General features: G+C 58.0%; 1 protein-coding gene across 1 annotated transcript; it reads right to left on the reverse strand.

Annotated features, from left to right (window-relative positions):
- Positions 1–344: 344 nt before the first annotated feature.
- SDC1 (syndecan 1) lies at positions 345–23835 on the reverse strand. Its single transcript, XM_047745850.1, has 5 exons — positions 23476–23835; positions 4944–5025; positions 3557–4029; positions 2625–2751; positions 345–2489 (listed from the first exon to the last, which is right to left on the reverse strand). The coding sequence occupies exons 1-5, from the start codon at positions 23539–23541 to the stop codon at positions 2320–2322; spliced, it is 918 nt and encodes a 305-aa protein (XP_047601806.1). The 5' UTR covers positions 23542–23835; the 3' UTR covers positions 345–2319.
- Positions 23836–27118: the final 3283 nt, after the last annotated feature.

Genomic DNA, 27118 nt, shown 5'->3' on the forward strand with positions numbered 1-27118 from the left:
AAGGGGAGGGCAGCCAGATGCCCTTACAACACCAGGGCTCCCACAGTGCACTGCACGTTTTTAAACTTCGGGTCGGTAGAGAGCCCTCACATCCACAAGGTAGGGAATGATCTAGAAGGAGAGCAAGAAGGTGGGTTGGGCAGGAGACAGTAAGACCAAGAGCCTTAGAAGGAGGTGAGATGACAAAGGTGAGAGGGGGACATAGCCCTCCCTTACTGCAGAGGGCCCGGTGCTGTCCCGTGTTCCTCACCAACCAACAGCACGGCCTAGAGCCGGGATCCCTCCAAGAAGAGGACAGGTGAGGGCATGGCCAGGCCAAGAAGAGACTCAACCACCACCACAGCCCAAAATGACAAGTGCCATTTATTATAGTTACACGACTGGGCCCAGCCACAGGCTCGGCCTCATCCCAAGGATGAGCAGAGATGAGCAGTAACAGACCCTTCCCCACCCTTCTCCCCACACCCCTCCCCCCCAGTCATGTCCGGTCACACACTCCGGACAGAAAGTCCCAGTACTGAGCACAGGTTCCCTTCTCCTGGCGGCACACCTCTCTGGGTCACAGATGGTCCCCCTCCTGGAACACCCAACAGAGCAGCTGGAACGGTGTCAAATTAAATAGGCAAGCACAGGGGCTCCCAGGAGGGTTGCGCTGGGGGCCTCAGGTCCTGGCGAAGGTGTGAGAGGAGGTCCGTCCAAGGTGTCTGAGATGCAGGCCTTGGCTCCGGGGCGCTGTGGGGCCGGTGGCCTCCGCCGAAGGCTGGGCTGGAGGCGCCACAGCTTCTCCAGCCGTTGAAGCGACAATGCTTCGAGCTTGGCAACAGAAATTTACATCAGGCCTTCTATAACCTTGGCTGGACTTACTGACCTCCAGAAGAACTTTAGCAAAGACAAAAAAAACGAGAAGCAAAGCAACCAGAGGGACTCTGGTCCCAGAATCCCTCCTCACGGGAAAGACAAAGGCACAGAGTTTTTGGCCAAGTTTCTCAGTATCATCTGTGTTTAGAGAAAAGGCTGGTCACGTCCACACGACCAACACAGAGACAAGCAGCAAAGGTAGGAGAGTTCACGTGACTACTTTATATTAAAGTTTATTACATTTGGAAAATCTACTGTACAGGGAAAAAACCCATTGGATTAAGTAGAGTTTTGCCAAAAGCAAAAGACTATCACTCTTTGGAACATTCCTGATTCCAGCCCAAGGCAGGGCCACAGAAGCACATTGAAGGGGAACCTGGTCCTGCGTGGAACAGCTCTGTGCCAGGTGTGCCCAGGCCCCTCACATCACCTTCCAGAAGCAGATGTCCCCCAGAGACATTTTCTGGGGCACCCAAGGCAGGGCTCAGTCTGCGGGAGACTCTCTGGGCCCACTGCCCCGTCTCCCGGCCCACAGTCCTCTCTCCTCGGTCCCCAGCCAGAGCTGCCAGGATTCCATTCTCCCCTGGCTCCTCTGCTTCACAGCAGCCTGGCCATGGCGGCAGCCCCACGGCCTCGGGCACGGCTGTTCCAGCGGCGACTGCCCATGGGCCGCTGGGATCAGCTAGCCCAGCCCAAGGGCCACCCGGCAGACATTCCATACCCTGTTGCACACATGAGTGACAACTCAGAGATAACCCTCAAACTAGGCCTATTATTGTTTTCCCGATTTGGTTCTCCTAGTTTTAAAAAAAACAAAAAACGACAAACAAAACAGAAAAGTCTGAACCCTGATGCTGTCTCCTTGCCATAGATGAGGGAAGCAAGACGTAGGTAACCGAATGAACTTACTTAACTTACCTCAGGAGTAACAAAGTCTACTGGGCTATGAACAGAGAAACTAGAGGAAACATGTGCAAAAACAAGGTGTATCTAAAGGAGACCCCCCCTCCACAAAACAATGGGAATCTGCTGGAGCTCCGAACTCCTCTCCCTACCCCTCGCCCCTCGGGGGAGGAAATGCCCCCAGATCAGGGGTCTCTGCCAGCAAGTGCTACAGATGTACCCGCCGCTGGCCAGCAGACCCATCCAGGACCAAAGCGGCAGGGTCCCCATTCCCTCCAGAGTTGGGCCTGGGGAGGGGCTGCTCCAGGTTGGAGAAACTGAGTCAGGAGGAGGAGATGCCAGGTGCTGGCTGTGGTGGAAAGGTCACGTGCGAGAAAGCCCCAGCGCCCAAGTCTCCAGGCAGAAGGCAGAGAAGCAGAGTCGAGAGCCCCCAGCGTGCCTCCGGAGTCCACGGGCAGGGCTCTGGGAGGGGGGCGTGGTGGCGGGGCCTGCAGTTCTTCATGGAAGAGGCAAGTGGGGGCCTAGCGAGTGGTAGGGGGAGGAGGGGCACGGTCCCCGTCAGGCATAGAACTCCTCCTGCTTGCTGGGCTTCTGGTAGGCTCCGCCATTGGCTTGTTTGGGCTCCTCCAAGGAGTAGCTGCCCTCGTCCTTCTTCTTCATCCGGTAGAGCATGAAACCCACCAGGCACACGGCCAAGATGAGCCCCACGAGGCCTCCAGCGATGACCCCTGTGAGGGCAGGGAGGCCGGCTCAGCATGGGTTAAGTAGCAGTCCCCCCACACCAGGAGGGGCCCCCAAGGCAGCCCTGGTCAGCCCTGCTCCAGGGACAAATACAGCCCACCCCCCACCTGAGAGAAACTCACCTCCCAGCACTTCCTTCCTGTCCAGGAGGCCCTGTGAGGCCTCACGGTCAACTGGGGGTTGATTCCGCTCGTTGGGCTCCACCGCTGTCCCGGCCACATTCTCCCCAGACAGGTCAAAGGTAAAGTCCTACGGGAGGCAGGGACAACCTCAGGCTGGGGTGGGCCACCTCTGGCAGCAGCATCCAGTTTTCTTTCCCAACCCAGAAGCAGCTCAGGCCTCCCTGGTCACCACTGCCACTAGCTCAGATGCACCCAACCCAGACCTCCTGGACCCCCAAAGCCTCTCATCCTATCACACCAGACCCCGGCTGGACTGTGGCAGAGACATCACAGCAGGTGATACAAGGCACATGTATTTATATGAAAATAGACAGGGTGACACCTGGGTGGTTCAGTCAGTTAAGTGTCCACCTTTGGCTCAGGTCACAATCTCGGGGTCCCTGATGGAGCCCCACATCAGGCTTTCTGCTCAGCACCGAGTCTGCTTCTCCCTCTCTCTGCCCCTACCCCCCACTTGTGTGTGCATGCACGTGCATACCTTCTCTCTCTGTCCCTCTCTCTCTCATAAACAAATAAAAATCTTTAAAAAGAAAAGAAATACCGTCATTTTAATGTAAAGTGTAAAGTTACCATGACTGCAAGACAGAAAGTCAGATCGAGTAGAATTTTTATACTCTCTTGCTTAAGTTTGGGAAGACTTCTCACAAGCAATCTTGAAGGACTCCTTTGCTCTGGTCTCCTATTTAGTCTGTCCTGCCCTGGGCCTGGCCCTGGAGGCAGGGGGAAGGTAGGACCTTGTGACCCTCTGTTCATGGCGGGGGATGGGACATGCTTACAGGACACAGGGTGCTGGGGGTGCCTGATGACTGAGCCAGAGTCCATCGGCACCATGCACCGTGGAAACACAGATGACTACAGCGGGGGGCACTCACCTGCTCCCCAGAGCCCTCGCCTACTGGGAGCTGAGTGGACACTCCATCCTCCATGGTCCTCTCGGTGGCAGAAGGACCTCTGTCCTCCACATGGTGAGTGTGAGGGTCGAGCTGTCTGGGTCCCGCCGAGGGCTCATGGTGCTCAGGCTGCATGTCCCTGTGGGGATGGGAGGTGGCAGGCCCCGGGGCCGTGGTGGCTCTCACTGTCGAGGCCCGGTGAGTGGTCGGGTGTGGCGTGGTCTCACCAGGTGGGTGGGTGGTCTCCTTCTCCTGGTCGGTGAAGCCAGGCTCCACCTTGGCCAGGAGCACAGCCTCCCTCTCCTCGGGTACCTTTCCCGTGGGCAGGACGGAGGTGGAGACGGTGGGGTTATCTGCGCCAGTGGGCTCTGGAGCCGTGGGCACAGCTGTCAGGAGCACCACGTCCTTCCACGTGGATGGGCTCTGCTGTGACAAGGTGATATCTGGCAGAGCACCTGGAAGCCCAGAAGCAGCTTGTTGGAGCAGGCAAGGCCCAGGACATCCAAACCCGCCAAGCTCCTGCAGGGAGGAAGGCCCGCCCAAAGACTCCCCGGCCGGCAGAGCAAACCCCTCCGTGAGAAGCGGTTTCCCCAGGGGAGAAACTCTGCTTTGGAAAATGGAAGAGGAAAGCTGCCCTTTTCTGCTACACGTGCCTGGGGACAGCGTGGTGTCTCGAGCCACGACACACCAGGCCATCTGGGAAGGAAGCTTTCCCGAAGCTGCGGAAGCCTGCTACCTGGATGCGGGCATTCTTGGGAGCCTGACTGCCTTGTCTCCCGCACATACACCTCCCTGGCCCCCTCCCTGTTCACCTGCCTTCTCCCCAAAAAGGCCTAGCACACCCCCACCAAGAACAGAGGCCTGTGTCCTACTTCCAGCATTCAGGCCCCTACTTCGGTCACTTTCCCCACAGATGGCCTCAACCCTCTTCCAAAATCCTGCTCAAGAGCACCTCCTCTGGGAGGCCTCCCTGGTCACCTGCCACTCAAGGACTTCACTCCCCCAGGGAAAGGGGAAATAGGAGAAGATAAGGGAACATTTATGGAGGATCTACGCCCCACCAGGCTCTGTGTTATCTTACAGCTCCCAATAATCTTATGAAGTCAAGATATATTCCCATTTTACAGATGAAGAAAGAGAGGCCTGGAGAAGTCCCCCTTTCCAAAGGTTGCCCAGAGAGTTAGGACACTATGAGCCCAAGTCTGTCTGCAGCGAACAGCCCCCAGGGCCTTCTAGAACCCCAATACTCACTCCCCGCCAACCCACACATGCCTTCTCCTTGCAGCGTGGACTTCATTCTCTTCCCTAACATCACCCCCCAGACCCTGCTGCCTGATGGCCACCTTGGGTGTCGCTCGTGTCAGCTCACCTGCACCAGAGCCAGAGAAGTTGTCAGAGTCATCCCCAGAGCCGTCCTGATCTTCAGGGGGCACGTTTATGGCCACAGTTTGCTGGAAAAGGATACAAGAGGGTATGAGTGGAAGCTTGGCCAAGGCCCTGCTACTCTGGGGTCCCTGTCCTAGACAGCTGAACTCTGGCACCACACACACACACACACACACACACACACACACACAGCACAGGAAAGAAGACTTTGTGTGTGGCACCAGGACCCTCAGCTCAGGGCAGCCCTCTGGTCCCCCACACACCCCCGAATGCTCTGATGACTCAGCCCTGCACCAGGTGCTGGGGGTACAAAAACATGCCAGAGAGGGCAGGGCCCTTACCCCAAGAAACTCAGCCTGGTAAGGGGGCCCTGGACCTCTTAGAAGAGCCACAGAAGATGTCATTACTGGGAAGAGAGACTGTGGCCCCAATGGAGCCCATCAGCTCAGCCCACACTAAAAACGGGGCCATTGGCCAGGGAGCTTCAGGGTCCAAGACTGGGGTTTTCTAGAGCCCCAGGAACAATCCCCCAGTAACCTGACTCCAGAGAGGCATGCTGGACACTAGGGTATGGACATCAAGGGTCTCATAGGGGAAAAGATCAGGGATGGGCATGGGACATACCCACACAGGACAGCCCCAGGCCTGGCCGTGCTCCCTCCCATACCTGGCCTGTTTTCTCACCAACGGGAATGACTGGGCCCAGGCCCCCTTGCGGAAGCAAAGACAGGATGCCCATTAGGCTAGGGACAGATGAGACTGATCTAGAAGAGGCCCGGCACTCAGGAGGCACCAACACATGGGCTATGGGCCTGGTAGGGACCGTGTGTGCAAACAGCAGTCCCAGGACACTGCCTGCCCAGTGCAGCTCCCAGCAGCTGTGGGGGCCAGAGGGTGACTCCCGAGGCAGGGGCTGCCGCTGCAGGACTAGTGAGCAGGCCAGGAGGAGGCAAGACACACCACAGACAGCCCAGCAGGCTGCAGAGAAGCCTGGAGCCCGGCGATGTGGGGGTGTGGAGGGCTCCCCAACACTAGTTCCAGAACGTCAGTCGGAGAAGGGGAGACCCAACGGCCAGGTGGCAGGACAGATAGCTATGAGTGTCCTGTTCAGCAACAAGCGTTTGACCCACAGGAGTTCGTGACCCCTCCGTCTCTAGAGGGCCCCGATGTCAGGGGCCACCAAAACATGAATAAGGAGGCAGAGCAGTACAGTTCAGAGCACATGGGGTAGGATACTCCCTGACCTTAGCCACTTACTAGATGAGTGGCCCTGGGGACATCACTAAACCTCTTAGGGCCTCAGTTTCTCCATCTGTAAAATGGGGACAGTAGTAATATCTACATTCCAGGACTGCTACAAAATCTCACTGAGGTTATGAACCGACAGCAGCCGCTGCTCTAACTCGGGGAGTGAGAGCTGCTCAGCATGGTGCCTTCTGGGGGAGAGCTGGGATGGAGGTGGTGGAGTGTCAGAAGAGAGGCAGGACAGAGCCAGGACCCAAGGTTGGGCTCCAGGAAATGAGGCCTCCTCAGCCCCAGAGGCCTCCCTGGGTCCCCGCCACAGGCCATGGGGTTTCACTCTTGAGTGGAGCAGAGCAAGGAAGAGACAGACAAGACCTTTGGCCTCGCTGAGGCTGCCTGGGGCACAGCTGGGCCAGGTGGAGGCTCCCCATCAGACCCTCAGGTCAGAGGGACACTTGAGACACGTGTAGAAACCACCAGTCTAGAAATATCACTGAGCTTCCTCTGAAAGTACAAAACTCAAATTCTACCTCTCTTCTCACCCCCCCAGAAAAAGGTTCTGGCCCGAGAAGAGCCCGTCTGGGCACTCATGGCCCATCTACACCAACTGGCTTAGTCCCTGTCCTCTACCTGCCCCTCAGGCCACTTCCTGCCTAGGCTGTCCCCAGGTGGTGCTTCCAACACCTGGCCTGTCTCCATGGAGCTCACCTCCGCCAGGCCTGTACCTGCACCCGAAGGGAGCAAAGAACACTGCTCACCAGGCGGGCACGGAGCAGGTTCCCCCACCCCAACACGCCCCCACCCCTGGCCCACAGCAGACTGCCACCCACAGGGCAGCAAAACGAGGGCCAAATCTTCTAGCAGAAGCCGGAGTCTCGGGCCCAGGTGAGGGCAGGCAGATGCTGAGGAGGCCCAACCTCTCACCTACCCAGAGAAGCCCCAACAGGTTAGCCTGTTTCCCAAGCACAGGGCCTCTTCCCCCACCAGATAAGACTGTGAATCTGCCCAGTCCCTAAAAACAATTTGTTCCCTCCACTCTGCTCAGCTTATCCCTGTGCGATCTTGTTTATACAACAAGCTCTTAAGCAAACGCTTTCACTGCTGAAACCGGCTCCCTGACCTGGGGGCAGCCCCTCCCCTCTCAGGGCCTGGTCTCCAGCAGGGGAAGGGCTGCATGACCTCCTGATCCCTCCGGTGTGAACCTTAGTGAGGGCCTCCACTCCCTAGGGAGGAAATGAGCAGAAACTGCGGAGTTTGAACTTGGATCACTAGGTGCCAGATGACTGGCATTTGGGGGTGAGACTTCCAGTTTCACTTAGGCAGCTGTGCTGAGTCTGTGGCCAGCTGCCCCCAAGGCCTCCTGTGGGGCTCTCCGCAACCTTGTCTCTGCCTAGGGCCCCTCAGAGACCACTGCGTGGCCACAGGTCAGGGCTGCTGGGGGACAGGCGAGTGGCCCAGCTTGGAACTCACCTCAAGGAGCCTGGGAAGGTAAAGGCAGGCCAGCTCACACCTTGAATGGGGATCTTTAACCTCTGCAGAATCCTAGGAAGCTCAGCTTTTCCTCTAACACACCAAAATCCTTGTAGGAAGATCTAAACATCTGCACATTCAGTTTGCCCAGAGGAAGGGCCAATCTGCTCCAGACCTTTAAGCCCACCGGCCCAAGAGGCCAAAGCCAGGTTTGGCTCCAGTGGAGGGCACAGGTCATGTGGCAGACACATGGAGGCTGGGGGACAGGGAGTAGGAAAGGAGCTTAGCCCACCTCCATCTCAGAGCTGCTGGCCACACCCGAGCTGCGTGGAAGGACTGAGAGAGGCGACCCGGGGTCAGGGCTCCAGCAGAGCAGAAAAGAGATGGTATGAGAAACTGAGGCATTCTCGCACACTGGAAACACTTTCTATCCCTTTCCACCTTTACCCTTCTATTTGAGGCAGGCAGGCCTGAGATTAGCATCTTGCACAGATAAGGAACTAAAACAGACAGGGGCAGGGACTTGCCCAAGGCCATGGGCTGTGGCTGCACGTGCTCCCCTCACCTACCCAGCTCTCTCCCTCCCCCTCCAGCCCCCAAAAGACCCCCTGGCAGGCCCATCCGGTTTAAGGTGCCCATCTACACTTCTGCAACACATACATGAAGATGTCAGTCCCGTCAACACAGCCACCCCCGCTCTGGAGCTACAGGATGAGAGTGTCACAGAGTAAGAATGCCTGACCCCTACCCCAGCAGCAGAGGGGACCAAGGTGCCAGCCCACGCATCACAGCTGCCAAGGGCTGGGAGTCTGCCTCGGGCTCCTGCCTGCCATTCCCGAGAACAGATCAGGAGTCTGAGGGCGGAGACGGGCAGAAGAGCCTCAAGAAGGCAGAGCCTCAAGCCAAGCCCAGCCAGCTCTCACCCCGCACTGGCCAAAGACAGCGCCACCCTCCTGGGCAACCTCCATCCTGGCTGGCCGACAGGAGTGCGGCCGTGGGGCAGCAGCCCCCCAAGACATCTTGGGGCCAAGAGCTTCATAGTAGCTCACAAGTCAAGACAGCAAGTGGACCTCTCAAGAGAGGTTCGAGGGAGGATGGCGGACCCTAGTGCTTCCAAGTCCAGACTCATGGAAGAGGCTGCCTGTCCCCCTGCTCCCCGGATTCCTGCCGCCCCGTCAGCTGCAGCCAACAGGTCCAAGACTTGTGGTTTCCAAACTACAGGTTAGTGACCCTGAGTCACTAACCATGTGTCACCGGCTGCCTGACTTAGTGATGGAGAAAGCGCGAAGCCTTTAGAAAGCATCACTGAGTTGCTCTTCAGCCAACACGTGGCTAAAAGCACAGTATCGTGTAAGGAGGTCACAGACAGATATTAAAAAGGGCCCGTGACATCAACACTCAGGGGATCACCATCCAGGGGCTTTGGAGAGAAAACACATGGTCTGGTCCTGGCAAGCTCCCAAGGCACACAGCCAGGAGCCCCACTTCGGGCTTCCAAACAGGTGGCTGGGGCACAGAGGGTGCCCCTCCAGGGGACACTGAAGATGGGCCTTGAAACCCCCCAGGCAGACCTGGAGACAACACTCAGCCCCAAGTCACTAAGCTCGGCGACACGGGAACCTCAGGAGTGTGGCAGGCATACACGGCCTCAGGCAAGGAGGCTCAGGTATCCGTTAATCGTTATTTGTCCCAGTGGGACGATGAAGCCCGGGCTGCTGTAGTAGGACCAAATCACTGAGTCCACAGCCCTCTTGGTCTCCTTCAGAGCTAAAGGGGCTGGCGGCAGCATTTCCTAGGCAGCCAGCCTTGGTGCTGGCTCTGGGGCTATTGACTGGAGGGGCCCCCAACTTGCTCCAGGAGCCCAGCGGTGGGGCCAAACACAACACGGGCCCCACAGACCTGCCAGGACAAACACCCACTGTTCCCACCCACTGAGATCCCACGGGGCAGCAGACACTCTTGGGAGGATTAAGAGATTCATATTTTCTTTAGGAATTGTTACTCCCTCAGTTTCTTGGTCAGATCCATGGAACTAAGACTCCCCCCACCCCCCCACACACACCCCTACAGTTCCTAACTCTTGCGTCCTGAGATCTCAGAGCTAAAGAACCCCAGCCTTCAACCCTCACCTATGCATCAGGATGCCAAACTGACCCAAAGGGACAACCAAACCATCGCCTTTAGCCGGGCCCGGGGCTCTCTTTCTCAGGATCCTGAGAATCACCAGATGAAGTCCTCTGAGCACCATCCCTGAAGCTGACTCAGTGGGTCTAGGGCAAAGGGCCAGGACTCTGATAGCGAACAAAGTCCTCACTCGAGTAGGGATGCAGCCTATTCTTGGAGAACACTAATCTGAACAGGAAAACTTCTAGCCTGGAGTTGCCCAGGGCCTGGGCGCTGGGGAAGGCAAACCCCTAGAAGGTCCCAAGACCCTCGCTCTGGTCACGTTCAAGAAGGAGGTCCCAAACAGCAACAGGGCCCCCAAAACAAGCCCTAGTGGCAAAGGGATCCCAGATGACTCTGAAACATTCTCTGTATTTCTGATGCAGCCATTCTCTACAAACAGTGCACCGCAGTGCCTGCCTGGTCTGTGAAAGAGCCTCACCGTGGAGCTGAGGAAACCCTGAACTTCGGAGGCATGGGCCCTCGGGCTGCTCACAGCATGAGCAGCAGGGGACAAAGCGGAGCCTCCCTCCAACCCGCCCTGCCGGCCTGGGGCTGCCGGCCCTCCCGGGATCTCAGGCCTCAGGCACTGACCTGGTAGGAGGAGCGGGGTCTCTCGGGGCGGGCCCACCGGGGCAGGGAACAGGGGCCGCTGAGCCCCCCTGCAGTCTTTCAGGGGCACCTGCTTTCCTGGGGTGGGGGGGAAGGATGGGGTGAGAGATGGGGAGCGGGGGGAGGGAAGAGAATGCTGTGGAACACGCAGCCCCACTCCTATGGCTCACCCAACACCCTGGGGCCCTACTTTCCTCGTCCGGGACACCATCTGTACCTGCTCCTTTAGCACCTGGGCAACATGGCCTGAGCACGGATGCAAAGGGCCAGGTAGGTCAAACCCAAAGCACCTTGGATCCGGGGTCTCAGGGAAATCACCAGAGCCAGGGTTGCGGGGAGCGGGGAGCCTGACCAGGGTGGCTGCCCGAGGGCGCATCTAGCCCTACTGCTCCCCTGCTGGGTGACCTGGGCAGCTTTCTGCCTCTCTCCAGACAACAGAAGGCCAGGCTAGAGTCCCCCAAGCTCCCTTAGTGCTCTGACAGGCTAGGCTGGGACATGGGAGCAGCAGCCCCAGCTCCTTGTCAGCGGGTGACACAGTGGCCCCAGATTGCCACACCAGGGTTTGTAGGAGGGGCAGGACAACAGGCCAGGGCGCAGGGAAGACACGGGGCTCCCTCCTGCCCCAGGCTATCCCAGTGGTGGCACATAAATCACTTTCTCTCTGGCGGCTTCTTTCCTACCTTGGGAGCTGCTGGGGAGATGTGCTTAGGACACTGAGAGGCACCAGTCTCCCAGCTTTGGCCCCAAGACCCTGAAACCTGCCCCCACTGAAGACACTCCCAGGAGGTGGGGGCCCCACCAGAGCCTCAGAGCCACCCCAGCATTTCCGGCCTGACAGGCATGGTGATTTATCAGCTCAGTGTCTCTCTACCAGAGTCAGGTCAAGCCGGGACTTGCAGAGGGCATGACGGGCTTGTCCTAGGGCGGCAGGGGCCCCGGCAGCAGCAGCTGGGTGACAGGAGACTTACTCTGCCCTCAGCCTGAGCAGCCATGAGGGCACCCGGGCCCCAACCCCCATCGGCACTTCTACCAGGAGGAGCGCCTTTCAGGGGACCTCCCACGCGTGTACCCTTCCCCCCACTCACACACACAACCCACCTGACCTGTCCCCAGCCGGCCACTCAGACACAGGCCTCACCACGTGGGGGGTTCCAGGGCAGGGCATGTCCATACCGGCCTTGGAAACAGCCCCCTCCTCCCTGGCCAGCCCTGTGGTAGCATTTCCCACAACACTAATGTTGGGCTTTCCAGATAGAAACCTGAGGTCAAGGTCGCAGAACCCTTTGCCCTGGCGCATTCTGCCTATGTCAAGTACCGAGAGAAAACAAGGCTGCATTGAGGGAGGGAGGATCCTGGCAGCCAGCCCCAGGCCCGATGCCCAAGCCAGGTGAAAGCTGCCACCAGCACCCCCAGACCCACCCCTCCCCAGAGCTGGAGCCCGCCTCACAGCCCACGTGCTGGGACTCGTCTCAGAACAGGCCCAGCTGAGGGCTGGGTGTGGGGCCGAGGAGCTGGAAGACCAGTTCCTCAGATTCCTGCCCCCCCAACCCCGCCCGCGAGCGCCCCAGGCTGGGCATTGAGCAAGGCTGCCCAGCCTGGCCCTGCCAGCCTTTGTGGCCAGGGCTGCCCTGGGAGCCAGACAAGGGACAGCCAGGGGAAAGTGACCAAACCCGACACCAGGAAAACCTGGTTATAGCCTGGGCTCTGTTCCCAACTTACTGGATGACCTTGGAAAACACAGAGTTTCCAGTTCCCCATCTGTCCAAAGAGTGACGGCAAGGGGGTCCTAGTTCCCAGTCTACGGCGGGGAGGTCGAGACCCGCCCTCAAGGGGCAAGCAGGTGCAGCAGCCGCAGCAGACTGCCCACCTGAGGGGTGTACCACAAACACGGTGCGTAGTGGGCAGAGGACCCACGTGGCTAGTGGGGATAAGGGCCCTTGATCACAGGGACTCAGGGTCATTGCTCTCAGCTTCCTGAGGAGGGTTATGGACCAGGCAGGATGCTGGAGATGTCCCAAATCAAGGGGACTCTGGCAACTGGCAACCCATGAGGACAGAGAGAGCAGCTAAGGCCTCCAGAACCTTGTCCCTCCCCAACCCTGGCTATCCAAACAAGACAGCTAAAACCAGAAGCTCGGTGTAGGGTTCCCCACCAGCCCTCACGGGGGCCCCTTGCACTCCTCTCTAGCTGATTAACCCCCAGATTCCACCAGGCTTGGGGGCCTGATACCTCTGGCATACCGGCCTCTAGAGACAACTCCCCCACCCTGCCCCACTGCTCTAAATAAAGTATCCTCAAGTTTCACAGAGGCAGAAACTTGTAGCTTTGGACACACCTGCAACCCGTCAGGGCTCCAGCTGTGTATGTAGGGAAGGGGAGCTCTTCTTCACCCATTTACCCCATTCGTGTCCCTGCTATTGCAGAGTATCCCCATCAAAATGCCTCTGGGAAGGCTATCCAGTGCTAGTCATTCACACTAGAGTATAAAGCAGCTCTATAAGGGGGATGTGCTCATTCTGGAAGTGAGGCGCTGTGGGTGGGTAGGAGCTATGGAGGATGGGAAAGGTTACAAAAGAGAGGCTGGGAGATGCCAAGAACAAATTTTTTAACCTGTGTCAGAATATGGTTGCCAGCCAACCCCACACCTAAGAAAGACTAAATTCTCTTTGTTCCCACTTTGAGCTACAGACATGGCTTCTCCTCCCACAAGCAGAAGAATGGGCTAGCCTGGGAACCTGCCTCTGGAATAAAGTACAATTCAGACTGATTAGGCACTGAGGCTGCTAGGAGCCCAGACAAAGACACAGGAAGGGCAAAGCGTCCTTGAAGGAGTCCCACAGGGGTACCATAGCAGAGTGGAACTGGGAGTTTGGAGCATAAGCAAGATGCGGCAGAATCTTCCATGAAGACCAGGTCTGAATAGGTTGAGCTTGCTCCCCAGGTGACTGGTGGGCTCCCACCTCCACAGAAGCAGAGAGGCCTGGGTCCCTTGACCATCAGCATACCATCCGCCAGGGGCTTCTTGATGGCTGGAAGGCCCACCGAGCCTCAAACGCCCAGCCCTGAGCTCCTAGGCACTAGCAGCACCCGCGCACAGTAGGTCCTAAGGCAGCTGAAGGGAGACTGGATGCAGCCCCAGTCTTAGGAGCTCAGAGGCACCTAGGAGGCACCCCGGAGGCACCCAGGAGGGGAAGTAGCCCTAACACCATCCCCAGGGCTCAAGGACAGTCAGGGTGGCAGTAAGAATCTTGGGCTTTAACTTGGGCTGGGGGTTACTCAACAAACAGAAATACCTGAATTAGGCCTTAGGGGAAAAACAGTTATAACAGCTAATATATATTGTGTACCCTGTGCCTGGCATTGATCTAAGCACTTTAGCTGAATTAATTAATCTTCATAATAACCTTAGATTCTAGTACCATAGTCATCCTCCAGATAAAGAAACGGAAACAAAGGGGACAAGTCGTTAGTCCCAGGGCACACAGCCAGTGAAGGGCCAGGGGGAGGGTTTGTGGGCAGGCAGGCCAGCAGGCAGGCTGTGAGCCACCCTTCAGTGAGGACCACGTGGCTCCCCTGCCCTCAGGAAGAAGGAGCCATCATTTCCATGGGAGGTGGCAAAGGGGAAAGTGCAGAAGGAAGAACTGTAGGAGTGGGGCCCTCCTCCCCCCAAATCCTGCGGCCCAGCCTAGCCCAGCTCCCTCTCCTGGGCGACCTTAAGTCTGCAGGTCTAGGGACAAGCCACTGTCCCCCCCAAGTCTGGGGGTCCCTGCTCAGCTGGCCTGCACCCCTACCCAGGTGCCCTGGTGTCCGGCCTCCTTGCACCACCCACCGGCCCAGCCCACACCTCCTTGGGGTCAGTGGCCTGCCCCTGGCAGAGACTCGGGCACAGGTGAGCAGAGTCTGGGCTGCCAGGGAAGGTTCCAATTTCCAAGAAGGGGCAAAAGCCATGTTTTCAGACCCTACAGTATCAGCACACGGGAGTAAAACCAGCCAGCCACTGACATGAAGGAATGACACGCCCGGACAGGTCAGACAGCCAACAGGGGGTCTCCCCAGGGCACCCCCCCCCACAGAGTCAGCCCCCAAACTCCCCTAGACTTGCTCCTCTGAGCCCAGGCAAGGAAGGGGCTCTCACTCATGCCACATATATTACTTCCTGGGACCTTGTCCCAAGCCCTCTGAGGCAGATGAAAACCCCTAATTTACAGAAGTGGAAACTGAGGCTTAGGGGCAGGTGAAGAAACAGGTCGGAGGTACCCAGGGAGCCCGGTAATGACGGAGCCTGGTAACTCCATGTCCAGTGCTCGTCCCAGCCTCCATAGGTCGCCTCTCCCTGGTCCAGTCCCCAGGGATGCTCACCTATGCCCACTAGCCCACCAGCTCTAGACCCCACCTGGCCTGCCCAGCCTTCAGAGCGTCAGGACCCCAGAACCCACCCCAAAGGTAGACAGACCCAAACAATCAGGCTCAGGCTGCTGCTGTCATACTGGGGGAAAGGTGGACCAGGATGTCCCTTGGACGCCCAGCCCCTAGGTCAAAGGATGGCCCTGTTCAGCGGGGGGTGGGTGTTAAAGTCACAGGTTTTCTGCTCCTCACACAATTCCCAGGATGAGGACCCAGACCTCAGGGCCTTCCCAGGACCTTACAACATCCAGGATGACCCTAGGAAAACACAGCAACTACGCTCCTCCCCCAGACATCCCCCACCCCTACCCCCAGATGCCTGCGAGGGCTGGGGAGAGGAGGCAGGGGCAGAGTCTGAGGCGCTCCCCTTGCATAGATGACCCATTCTCCTAGCCCAGCCCATAGCCCGCAGGCCCTGGCCAGCCTGGAGGTCTCACTGCCTTGACGGTCCCCACAAGGCACCCAGGAGGAGGTGCGGTCCCCACAGACAGCAGTGCCACACCCCTGCAGTTCTCTCTGGGAGAAGGTGGAGTGACATCAGCCTCTGCCAGTCTCAGAGGCCTCCCAAAACACCCGCAGCCCGGGGCCCTGCGAGCCCAAACCTGATCACACATCCGTCGGGGACACTCGCCAGAGATGGGACTCCAAGGCCCGGGACAGTCCCCTGGGCAGCAGGGACGCTGACAAACCACGGAGAGAAGAGCCGGTGCTGCCAACACAGTCCAGGCCCCAAGCAGGCTGGCGAGGCCCCGAACATCAGCGGCCACTGTGGGGCAAGGGGCGCGGAAACAGCAGTCCTCGAGTCCCCCAGGGCCGCCCGCCGTCATTACTTGCTGGGTCTGGACCGGATGAGCACACCTTGGCCTGCAGGAGGCCCCGCTTTACCTCCACACCTTGCACCCACCCAGGGCCAGAGGGTCACCAAGGAGGGCGGGTGTGGCCACAGAAAGTGCTAGGCAGCCCTAAGTGGGAAAGACGAATTCAACGTGGTTGTGATGGGACAGGACTCTTAACACCGCTGGAGATCATGGTGCCCGTGAATGGTCCCAGAGCAGGACTGGCAGCCTCGGCCACCCCCACTGCCCTCAGCAGGACACCACCTCCGCCCTTACTTCCCATGGCCAGAAAATGACCTGTGAGCTGCGGTCTGAGCTCCTGACTAGGTACCACTGAGGGATTCTGGGAGGAACCCTGTCCCAGTGAAGGACCTTTACTGTCACGGCCCCTCTGGCCCGTCTACACAGATCAAGCCTCCTGTCTGGTCCCAGTCATGGTCACCCTCTCTTGCGTGGGCCCCCCGATCAGGTGTAGACCACTCCCCACCTCCATGGGACTGTGTACACGGCAGGTGCGCAGGCTCTGGGCTTTAGATCTGGTCAAGCCAGGAAGGGCTCAGGACCCTCAGGGACCGAGGCAGCGGGAACAGAGGTAGGCCCCGCCCCCAGTCCCGTGACCCAGCAGGACATCATGAACACCCCAATGTATGATGGTCACCGGCTTCTTTGCCCCCTCCTTCCATTTCACAGATGGGCTCACTGAGGCCAAGACAGGCCCTTGCACAAAGTCACTCTGCAGCAAAGAGGAGGGTCAGGGTTGGAAGCCAGGCAAGCAGAGCCTTAGTCAGCCATACTGGGCTATTCCCCATCCCATGCCTGGCACATCGTGGGCTCCTGGTCAAGACTGGTTGGGTGAGTGTCAGGGGAGGATCTGTGGGCCTGGCACCATGACTCAGCTGACAAGTGGAGCGATAAACACACCAGTCTGCCCCACTGCCCCAACCTGCCCGACGGGGCTTCGTTCTTGCCAATGAACGGACCTGGGGCATGGGGCCAGGATGCCTGGGTGTGTGCACAGAACATCACCACGTCTGACCTTGCCCAGGGTCCCCTGTCCACCTCTGGTTCCCACGCTGAGCTCTAAGTCCACCTCCTCCAAGCAGCCTGCCCAGCCCTCCACAGAGCACCTCTCAGGCAGTGAGTGTCCCTTCAAGGCCCCAGAAGAGTAACAGCAGAGGACCTTAAACCCCTGCCATGTTCCCCACCAAGCCCCAAGGCTGCCCACTGCACTCCCCTTCCCCACTGCCACCTTCACCGTCCCCAGGACAAGGTCTCTCTGCAACCACATGACCATCAGAGCTAAAGACAGGGAAGGAAACCCCTTGAGCAGATGGGAGAACTGAGGCACAGAGACAGACCTGCGCGGGCCAGTCAGAGGCTAAACCAGGACTAGGAAGGACAAGTGTCCTGGCTGCACTTTTCTCTAGGAAGAACTTCCAAAGACTTCGAACGCCAGCAACAGAGGAGCATCAAGAGTTGTAGCTGAACAGGGAAAAGCCCACCAGAAAAGGGGAGAGAGAGGAAGACCACTTGCTAGCTTCTGGAGAGGAAGCTGTTGACAGGTGGGACCCAGGGTCCCCCCGAAACAGACTGCGGCCTACCCAGTACAAAGGCGCATTGGGGAAACAGAGTCAGGATGCCCCAGGCAAAGCTTAGGTTTGGCTTCAACCCAGCACAGCGTGTCCACTACCCCACCCCCGTGTGTACACGCACACATGCACGTGCGCACGCAGCCTATGGTGGGGGGAGTCACAGGAGTTTTCCCAGCACCGAAGGCCAGAGGAGAAGCAGCCTCCGCATAGGACCAAGCAGCCCTTAGAGCCATAAACAGGCCAGGAGGAGAGAGACCCCCAAAGAGACCGGAAGGGGGTACATCGGGAAGCTTCCAACCTCATGAGTCAAGGAAATACCTGTGGGCAGACGAATGTGTCGGGGAGCAGGTCCAGCCACCAGCCTTCCCCTCTCCTGGCCAGTGGTCCCAAGCCCCAAGGCTGCCCACCGCACTCCCCTCCCCCATAAAGCCTGCCTCCCCGAGCCTGCGCCCCTCCAGACACCCTGGCTCCCCAGACCTGCACAGCAGGACAGGAAGCAGGACACTTTCCAGAGGAAGCTTAGCCCACCTTCCCTCAGGCCAACCCCCATCACCTGCTCACTCCTCTGGGCCCCAGAGCACTAAGCTGACCAGAGGCCCCGGTCTCAGGCCCAGAAATACCGGAGAACTTCTAGAGCCTACTCCCCACCCGGCATAAGCTCGTGAGGCCAGGACAAAGCAGTGCCATCACGCAGACAGAACTTGTCGTCCCAAAGGCTGTGTGGGATGCTGCCTGTGTCTTGAAGTCACAGTTGCTGAGGTGACTGTGGGGCACACGGTCTTGCCTTTGTGGCCTCAAAAGGTCCTCCTTGTGTTGAGGGATACCGCCTGCCCTCCCTCAGCACTCCCCAGCCCGCTCAGAGGGAGGTTCCAGAAGGCACACTCCCATCTAAAGCCCCACGTCTGCTGGAACAGCTGAGAGGGAAATGACACCGTGCTGAGTCTGTTCCAGGGCGCAGGGACCTGGCGCCAAAAGCCTTCTTTCCACAGACTCCCTTAATCCCATTCCTTCTCTCTAGACACACTCAGGCAGGCCCTCAGGGTGGGGGATGGGGGTAGTGGGTAGCTTTCAACCCACGACTCCAAGACTGGTTGTTGAAAAGAAGGAAGAAATCAGGAAATCGTTTGTTCTGTAAAACTAGCAAGGTTCCAGGACTAGAAAGCACTGAATGACCATTTCTTCACAGGGCGAGAGCGGGAGCTGGAGGGGGCCAGCAGGGGAGCCCAACCCAGGAGCCAGGAGTCCTGGGTGTCTGGTCACCTGGCTGATACCATGGTGCCTGCCTCCCAAGCTTAAAAATGGGTCTACTAATTCCAAAACCGTTTCCCCAGTGCCTAAGATGAAAGTCCCTGGAGACCAGCTGCTACCCTGGGGACAAACACACGGGCACCATCCAAACATGGGGATAGTCACCCCATCGGGCCACTCTGCACCAAGCCAAGGATGGGTGGTCCCTTCATGGGCATCAGACCTGGGAGCACGTCCTACCCTGCTCTCCCAGGTCCCACTGTTTCCTGACTGAGGCTCCTGGGAGCAACTCTTGCCTGTCCCTAAGCCGTGGGCTGAACCCAACCCAAGCCCAGGATGTTGCCAATGCTCAGGGTTCACCTAAAGGCACTGTTCAGGCCAGCTCTGCCCAGCCCAATGCGCCCTCCATCCAAAGCATGTCCACGCGCAGTTCTCTGGGACAGAACAGCAATCACCCATAGGGCCTCGCAAGTGTCGGGCAGCCCTGCTCTTCTGGGCTTTACTGGGGAGACGCCAGAGTCCAGCAACTCATTCGTGCCATACACATACGGCCCCACATCTGTACAAATCCTGCTTCTTCCACACCGGCCCCTTGGAGGGGCTCACTTCTAGAGGCCTCATCCACAAAACGAGGACAATGACGTAGCTCATAAAGGTTTGGGTAAAAACGGAATAAGAATGTAAGGGAAGCAGTGAGCGCTTGACAGCAGGCATTCAATCAAAGGGCCCCGTAATTCTATCCACAGCTCCCTTCTCCTCTGGCACTTTCACTTCCAAACACTTTCAAGTGCTCATTATGAAAGGAACACGCAAATGACAGAAAGAGGACAGGGAGAACAGGTATGATGTCCGCTTTTCAGAGGACACCAAGACTTGGAAGTGAAGTGACTCACCCAAGATTACACGGTGAATCAGTGGCAGGGTTGAGACTCGGTCCTGGGGCTCTACTTAATCCAAAGCTGTTCGTGGCCTGCCTGGAAGTACCGGCACTAAGAAAATGCCCTTCGATCCAATTAAAACATAGTGAAGAGACAGAGACAGGACCCATGCTAAGAACAAGGGCCCTTCCGATTAGGAGTTACAAGGAGTTAGCCTCACCTGGTCCAGGCTACCTCTGTGACTAGCGAGTCGCTTATAACTCAAGCCAGATGGAGGAACTCACAACATGGGGATCATTAGGGGCCTCCTTCCAGAGGTCATCCACACCTGTTCACCGAGGGAGCCTTAAGCACGTCCCTTGACAGCCTTTGTTATTCTAGGTACCATCAGGGGTACTGCAGAGGTCCCAGCTGGGCCCATGAAGGTGCAAAGTGCACGTGTCACGGATCACGAACATGGCTCACCATCGAAACTCTCAGCACAGAAAACTTGTCGTCTGAGAAATGGTTCTCCCAACTCTGATTAGTGTCTTAGCACTGCTGGAGAAAAGTGCAAGTTAGAACCGAACAGAAAAGCTGCTGGCTGCACTTACACGACCATGACTGCCACCTCGGGCTGCTATCAGAGATGGAGGAAGAGGAAGAACAAGCCAGAATTCAAAAGGTACCAACCGGGGGCACCCAGCACAGGAGGCAAAGTAGTCTTGGGAGCTCAACAACCCAGGAGATTAAATGCCTCACGTAACATGGTGACAAGTGAGGACCCCGGCCTCCCCGGATTAGATTATGCTTTGTATCCTTCTGTTAATAAAGGAAGGAAAATACACTGCAGACAGTCCTGCCCAAAGAAAGAATACTTCTGAGGCTAACGTGAATTCTTAGCTCACTAAGGAAACCTGGATACCAAGGATACCTCATTCCCAAGGGATTTCAGGATCCAAAATTTGGCAATAGGAAACAGTCCTCTATAAAAAAAAAAAAATACTACAAAATTCAAGCTTTTCACTTCTTTCTAATTCTTTCCAGGCCTCTCTCCTCTCTCATCCGTCTCCCACCAGCCTCGGTTAATGAGGTATTATTGGAACCCACCATGAGCCACAGGTAGAGATGAAAACCAGCTCCACCCTCTTGGAAGAGCTGAAGCCAGGAGTGACATCACCTCTAGAAGGCTCCGAGCCCAGGAGGAGGCAGCTAAGGTCTCCCCCACCCCCCACCCACTCTGCCAGGCCTTTGGGAAATGTCTCTACTGGCCCCCATAATTAGGGCAAAAAGGGATTTTATGCCTTTCAAGAAAGAGAAAAGAGAAGGAGAGAAAAACAACAAGTAACTATTCCAGAACAAGCAACTTTCCTGGCATGGAAAAAACAAAAGACCAGGGGAAACACACACTCAGAAGCCTTTTTAGGCAAACCTGTTCTTGTCTCTTGGGAGTGGTTTCAAGCAACCTTCTGCCCTAGCAGCCTTCCCTTGCCCATTCGAAGTCAGGTGCCCAGGATCATACCCTACCTCACTGGTCCCCAGGGGGGTTCTGACCTGCTTTCCCACTGGGACCAAAGTGAACCCTGGGAGAAGACCAGATGTCTGCAACCTGTAGACACCGCCTCCTATTTTAGGCAAACCCCACCGCCTTACTTCTTTTAGGAAGGGGGGAGGGGTGGATACTTTATGCCACTTTATGTCCCCACCTCTAACCCAACATGGACATCCATTGTAAAAGGAAAAGGCAGGGCTGGGCAAGAGAAAACACGCTACACTTTATAAAAGAAAAAAGAAAACCTGAACTCCAAGCCAAGGTCTGACTCCAAAGCTTAGTGCTTTCAGGCTCCAGGAAGCCCTCCCACCACCACATTCTAAGGAGACTCCCTCCTTTCATCCTTTCCCCCTTGAGACACAACTGCCCCCCAGTCCTGTGTCTCCCTCTGTATTGGGTCAAGGTTTCTAGGCAAGACATAATGCCTCCTACTGCAGCATCTGCCCTTACCCAGTACACAGGAGACTGGGAAACACGCTCCAGAGAACCTCAGATCCCATGCCTTCCCTCATGTCAACAGACACCCTGGGATCCCAGCTCAGGAGAATGCCAGCCCCAACCAAGGCGGGCAAAAGAACCACCACCCACACTCCCCCCGATTCTGCTGGAAATAGGGAGAGAACCCCACCTCAGCAATCTTTGCTGGGGCTCCATCTTGGACCTGGAGAGAGTACAGCAGCCAGGTGAGGCCAGAGGGGCCACAGAAGTAAGCCGCACACCTCCACTCTCTTCTCCCGAACATTAACTATGATTCAAGGCACCAACTGAATCCCACAGAAACTTCAGCCCTGAAGAGAGAAGAAGCCAGATGCCCCCTTCCTGGACCTGAAAGCCAGGAATGCACCGGAGACGGAGTTCAGAAATCCCATTAGTCCCCATGGCTCCCTCAGATTTGGCACCCTCGGCCCCCCACCTCCAACTCATCAGCAATTCAAGCAGCATCGGGGACCCTACTCTTCAAAATACTTCCAGAAACAACAATCGCCTGGAAAGCAGGGAGGGCTCTTCCCAGATGAGCCTGGGAAACACCTCACCTGAGCCAGACCCTGTAAAATACCCGCCAGCTCTCAGGAGCTGGTAGTTTCTATCATTGTAGAGGGACCCGCTTCCAGACGGTCGGCGTTGCCGAGACTTGTGCAGATGCCACATTACCAGGGGAAGACCCGGCACCTCCCCCCACCCGCCCCCCCACCCGGCCGCGATCCTTCTCTGCCCACGTGCCTCCCTAACCAAGAGCTAGGGAAGTCGAGCGGTCCAGATGTGGCGAGAGACCGCCACTTCCGGAAGGGGAAGAGCCCCCCGCTCGGTCCGCACCTCCCCTCTCCATCCCGGGGGATGGCCGAGCCAGCCCGCGGGGAGGGCCCCGGGACCCCTGCAGCGGGCGTGGGGGCTGGGAGTGGACGTGGACACCCGGCGGCCAGCGCTGACACCTGGCGGCCGCCCGCGTCCTGGCCCACGGCAGGGCCGGCGCGGCGGGGCGGTTCCCAGGAAAGGGTTACAGGGGCCGAGAACAAAGCGCCCCCATTGGGGAAGGCGGGCTAGCGGACGGCGGCGGGGGCGGGAGATCACTTTCTGGGGGCCCTCGGGAGGCTCTAGGTCGGCCAGGTCCCTCTTTAAAGGGGGACCCACCCCCCTCGCCAAAGGTGGACGCTGGAGTCCTACCCGAAGGCCTCCTCCCTCAGCCACGGGCTCCACATTTGTCCCTCTTTCCCCTCGGCTCCACTGGGCGGGCCAAGGGACCCGCCTTCCCTCCGCGCGGCTCCAGCACAAAGCCAGGCCGGGGGAGGGGAAGAGCCATTCCGGGGTCCACTCGCGTGGAAGCCGCAGCCCGCGCCGGCCGTGCCGGGCCCCGCACGCGCCCCTCCGTGGGCAGCACAACTTCAGCAGCCCCGAAGTTGGGTTCCTGCGGGAACTGATGTTCGGGGGCCAACTTCCCGGAACCTTCCGCTGCCAGCTCGGCCCCGCTCCCTTAGGGCAGCGGACTGGAAGTCGAGGGCCCCACCTCCGCCGCGACCTCCGCCGCGACCCCCGCGCAGCCCTGGCCCCGGCTCCTCGGCCAGCGCGCCGGCCCCGCTGAGCCCAAACTCGTCTCCGCCGAAAGGGCTGGGCGCCCGGGCTCGGCAAGTCTGCTTTAAATTAGGCTCTGCGGGAGGGGCGTCGTGGCCGCGGTCACAGCATCTTCTCAGGTCGCGGGCGGAGCGGAGAGGAGCCTGCGACCCCGGCGCCGCCGCAGGCTGGCGGGCTCCGACGCATGTGGAGCGGGGTCACATAATTGAGCGCGGGGCACCGGCGCAGGCTCCTCTCCGCGGGAAGCCCGAGGCCCCGGCTCTTGGCGGCGGAACCCGCGCGGCGCCCACCGACGGCGGAGGCAATTGAGGCGGAAGCCCCGGTTTCGCGGTCACGGTCCCGGGCCGGCCTGGCTAGCGCGGGAAGGAAAGTCCCCGCTTCCCCTCCCCCTCCACGTGCCGCCGGCGGCATCGGCGGGTCTGCAAGCACCGGCTTCCCGCCGCTCCCTGCCCGGCCCCGGGCCGCACTCACCGGGAGAGCCGGCTGCAGGCGCAGCGCCAGCGCGCACAGCCAGAGCCAGAGCGCCGCGCGCCTCATGCTGCCCGGACCGGCGGCGGGAGCGCGGCAGGCTGCGGGGATCGGGGCGGCGCCGCGCGGCACGGACTGCTCCGGGCTCCTGGCCGGCTCCGCCGGGTCGTTGCGCTCTGCACCCTCGGGCGCTGCCCCGCGCACAGCTGTCTACGGCGAGGGCTGCGGGACCCGCCGGCTACAGTCCGCTCTCTGCCGCTGGATTCCTCTCCGCTCGACTCCGCTCGCCTCCCGCCCGCACCTCTCCCGCCGAGCTCCGCCTTATAATAAACCCACAGGCCCTTAGCCGTTGCAAAAACTAGCCCCCCACCCCCAGCTCGCCAGGTCTCCGGGCCAGCCCCAGTGCCCACCCCCTAGGACCCCGCCCCCTGAGCCACCCGGCCCGGCCTCCTCGCAACGCCACACCCCCGACGCCCTGGCCCCGCCCCCGGCCCCGCCCCCTCTCGCTGCGCGAGCCGGGAGAACCTCGCCTTCCAGCGGAGCTGTGGTCCCCCACAGGCTGTTGTGCCCGGCGTTTCAGCTGTGCTGCTCCTGGGTGGCGGGGCCCGGGGCGCACCCCCTTCCGCCCCAGCCCAGTGTAGTGGGGCGCTGTCCGGGAGAGGGGCGGGAGAGGCGGGCGTCGGTCTCCGATCGTGAGCGCCAGTCTGCAGCGCCCTCTGGGCGTGGGCACCGAGCGTCCTCCAGGTGCGTTAGACTCCCCAGATCCCGGAGGCGGGAACATTTTCGGGCTGTGCGGGGCCTCGGAGTGAAGGGGCCTTAAACCGATGGAGCCCTCCCCCATCCTCTGGTCCGGCTTCGGAAGGGGTCCCAGCGTCCCCACTTCCCCAAGGACAGGTTCCCACATGCCCTCGCCTTCTGCCAGCACTCCAGAAAGTGCTGAAAACTTGGGGCCTTACTTTGAACAGCAGGACATGCTCAGGACTGGCTGTAAAAGAAAAGGGGGGGGGGGGAGGAAGAAAAAAAAACGTTTTCTGTGTCTTTCTGTAGAAGAATACCTTCTCTCTTTCGGGTCTGAGTCTAAATGGAAAACTGCAGGGCTTTCTTCCCAGGTCGGGCCTCCTCTGGCCTGCAGATCTGAGGAGAACCACTTGAGTTCTGAAACTTTGTGATTCCCGGAGAGGCCCTGCCCCCACCCTTCAGGAACCTCTGTGCAAAAAGGTTATGGAAGGCCTATGGGTGTAGTGCAAGGGGCCTTGAGAGAAAAGGGGAAGAACCTGCCGGCCCTGCATGGCATCTAGTAGGCAGTGGACATGGTGCCAAATGACCTTCGTACCTGGACTAGGTGATCAAAGATGGCGTGTCCTCACCCATCTTCTCCCCGAAGCTGGCAGGGCTGGCCTCAGTTGGCCTGAACTGGGAACCAACAAGGTCTTCTGAAGTGTCTTGGCCTCTTAGCAGTCCCCAATATTTCTCTTTAAACCATTTAAACATTCCTGAGTCTTGGTTATACTGGGTAGGCTGGGACAATCTGCTGTGGGCCCCTGGGTTCTTCTCCTTCTCAGCAGGCCGGTCCAGACCTATGCAGCCGCACTCCCCAACCAGAGCACTAAAAGATGATGCCCCCCGAACAGCACTCAGCCCTATTTTTGTCCCTGCTCTGAAGAGACAGACCTTGGGTGATCTTGGCAACTCCCCATTTTGGGGTCTGATTCCCCAGGTCTGCCTTGGGGGATGATAGATGTTCATCAGGGTTTTGGGGACCTAATGTGTGGTCCCTGAGTGCCTTGGTATCACGGGTCACCCAATAGCATGACACCAGGCAGGGTCTTTCTCGGAGTTCAGGGAGTCCTGGTGGGTTAAAAAGCCCTTTCAGTAGAAAGACTGTGTGTCTCCTGGGAGCTGGCTCCATGGTCTGAAGTCAGTTCTCTAGTCCTTTCAACCCAATGTGGAGGAAAAAATAGGTCAATTTGGAATCTTCCTTTTCTTTACTGCACAAAATAGAGACGGGGGCGGGGGGCGGTGGGAGGTTGATGGAGTCTTTTCAAAAAACTACCAGTTTAGTGTTTCTTTCCGACAGTACATTTGCCCCAGATCAATGTGGATTTCTCTGGGCAGACTAGGAAGATGAGGGACCCTAAAGAGAAGCCACAAGGGGGCATGGACGGAAAGAAGGGAAGTAGAGGGTCAGTGCTCGCTCTTGGCCCAGCTGCCCCCTGGCCTGTTTGCTTCTCCTCCAGACCAATGTCAACAAACTAGCCTTTTCTTTGAAAGCAGCTGACATGAGCCCATATGCACAGATACGGCCATCCGCCCCTGCTGTGCTCATCAGGTCCCTACCTTGGGACCCACCCCCACACCCTCCAATACCTTCATAAATCTATCAGCTAAAGAGTTAATATCTGACTGAGCACGGGGCCTCTAGCCTCCTGCCTGGAGGAACCAAGGCAGGGTCCTCATCCTGATCTGTGTTCCTAACATGGGTTATGAAATACGTTCCCTATCATCCCTGGTGAGTCCTTAACTGCCTTAAATGTTTCTTCCCTTTCCCACTAAGAGAAAGTTAGTTCCAGGAAGGCAGGGCCAGGGTCTCCCCCACCCCATTCCTCTCATTCTTCCCACAGGCACCGGGGGCGTCATTGTGGGGCAATGCACACGGCTGCCCCCCAGGGGACGGCCGGTGGGGAGGGGCCGGGCCACAAGAGATGGGCCCCTCGTGGCGTCCGTGGGACCCTGAGTGCAGGGCTGCCCTTTGCTGAGTAGGCACCTGAACTGGCACAGGTGTCTTCAAGCAAGTCGGCATTTATCAACACCTAAAATGCTCTTAGTTCTCCACTCGGGAGCTCTGCCTCGGTGAGCTTACTCTCCCCAAGAGTTTTCCCCAGGGCCCAACGGGCATGTCTTAATGTTCATCAGTAAAAGAAAAGTTATATAAATGTGAGTATTCCCACCCTGTGGAAAACTATACAACACTTTTTTTTTTATATTTATTTATTTATTTGAGAGAGAGAGTGAGAGAGCGCACAAGCAGGAGGAGGGGCAGAGGGAGAAGGACCTGAGCCCAGTGCACAGGCTGACCGGACTGAGCCACCCAGGCATTCCTGTACAACAGTCTTGAAAATAAAGCAGGTGTTTAAGTCCTGACATGCAAAATTTTTCAAAGCTTATTTTTAGGTCAAAAAAGTAAGTAAAGGAGTGATCTTTATATGGTAGGGCCACAATTTTTTTTAAAACAAAAAACGTGTGTAATGTACATCGACTATGTATGAAAAAATGTTTCTTTTAGGGGAGGAAAATGGGATGGCGACAGGGTAGGAGAATTTTTAAGTCTATAGTATTATTCAGTTTTTTAATTTCAGATATATCAATCTATATATAGAGAGAGCTGGGTGGTTCAGTCCATTAAGTGTCTGCCTTCAGCTCGGGTCATGATCCCAGGGTCCTGGGGTGGAGTCCTGCGTCAGGCTCCCTGCTCAGCAAGAAGTTTGCTTCTCCCTCTGCCTGCCGCTCCCCCAGTTGTGCTGTTCCCCCCTGCCCCCGTCTCTGTCAAATAAATAAAATCTTTTTTTTTTTTTTAAAGATTTTATTTATTTATTTGACAGAGATCACAAGTAGGCAGAGAGGCAGGCAGAGAGGGAGGAAGGGAAGC

The sequence above is a fragment of the Lutra lutra genome, chromosome 9 (genome assembly GCF_902655055.1).
Source record: "Lutra lutra chromosome 9, mLutLut1.2, whole genome shotgun sequence".
Lineage (NCBI taxonomy): Eukaryota > Metazoa > Chordata > Mammalia > Carnivora > Mustelidae > Lutra > Lutra lutra.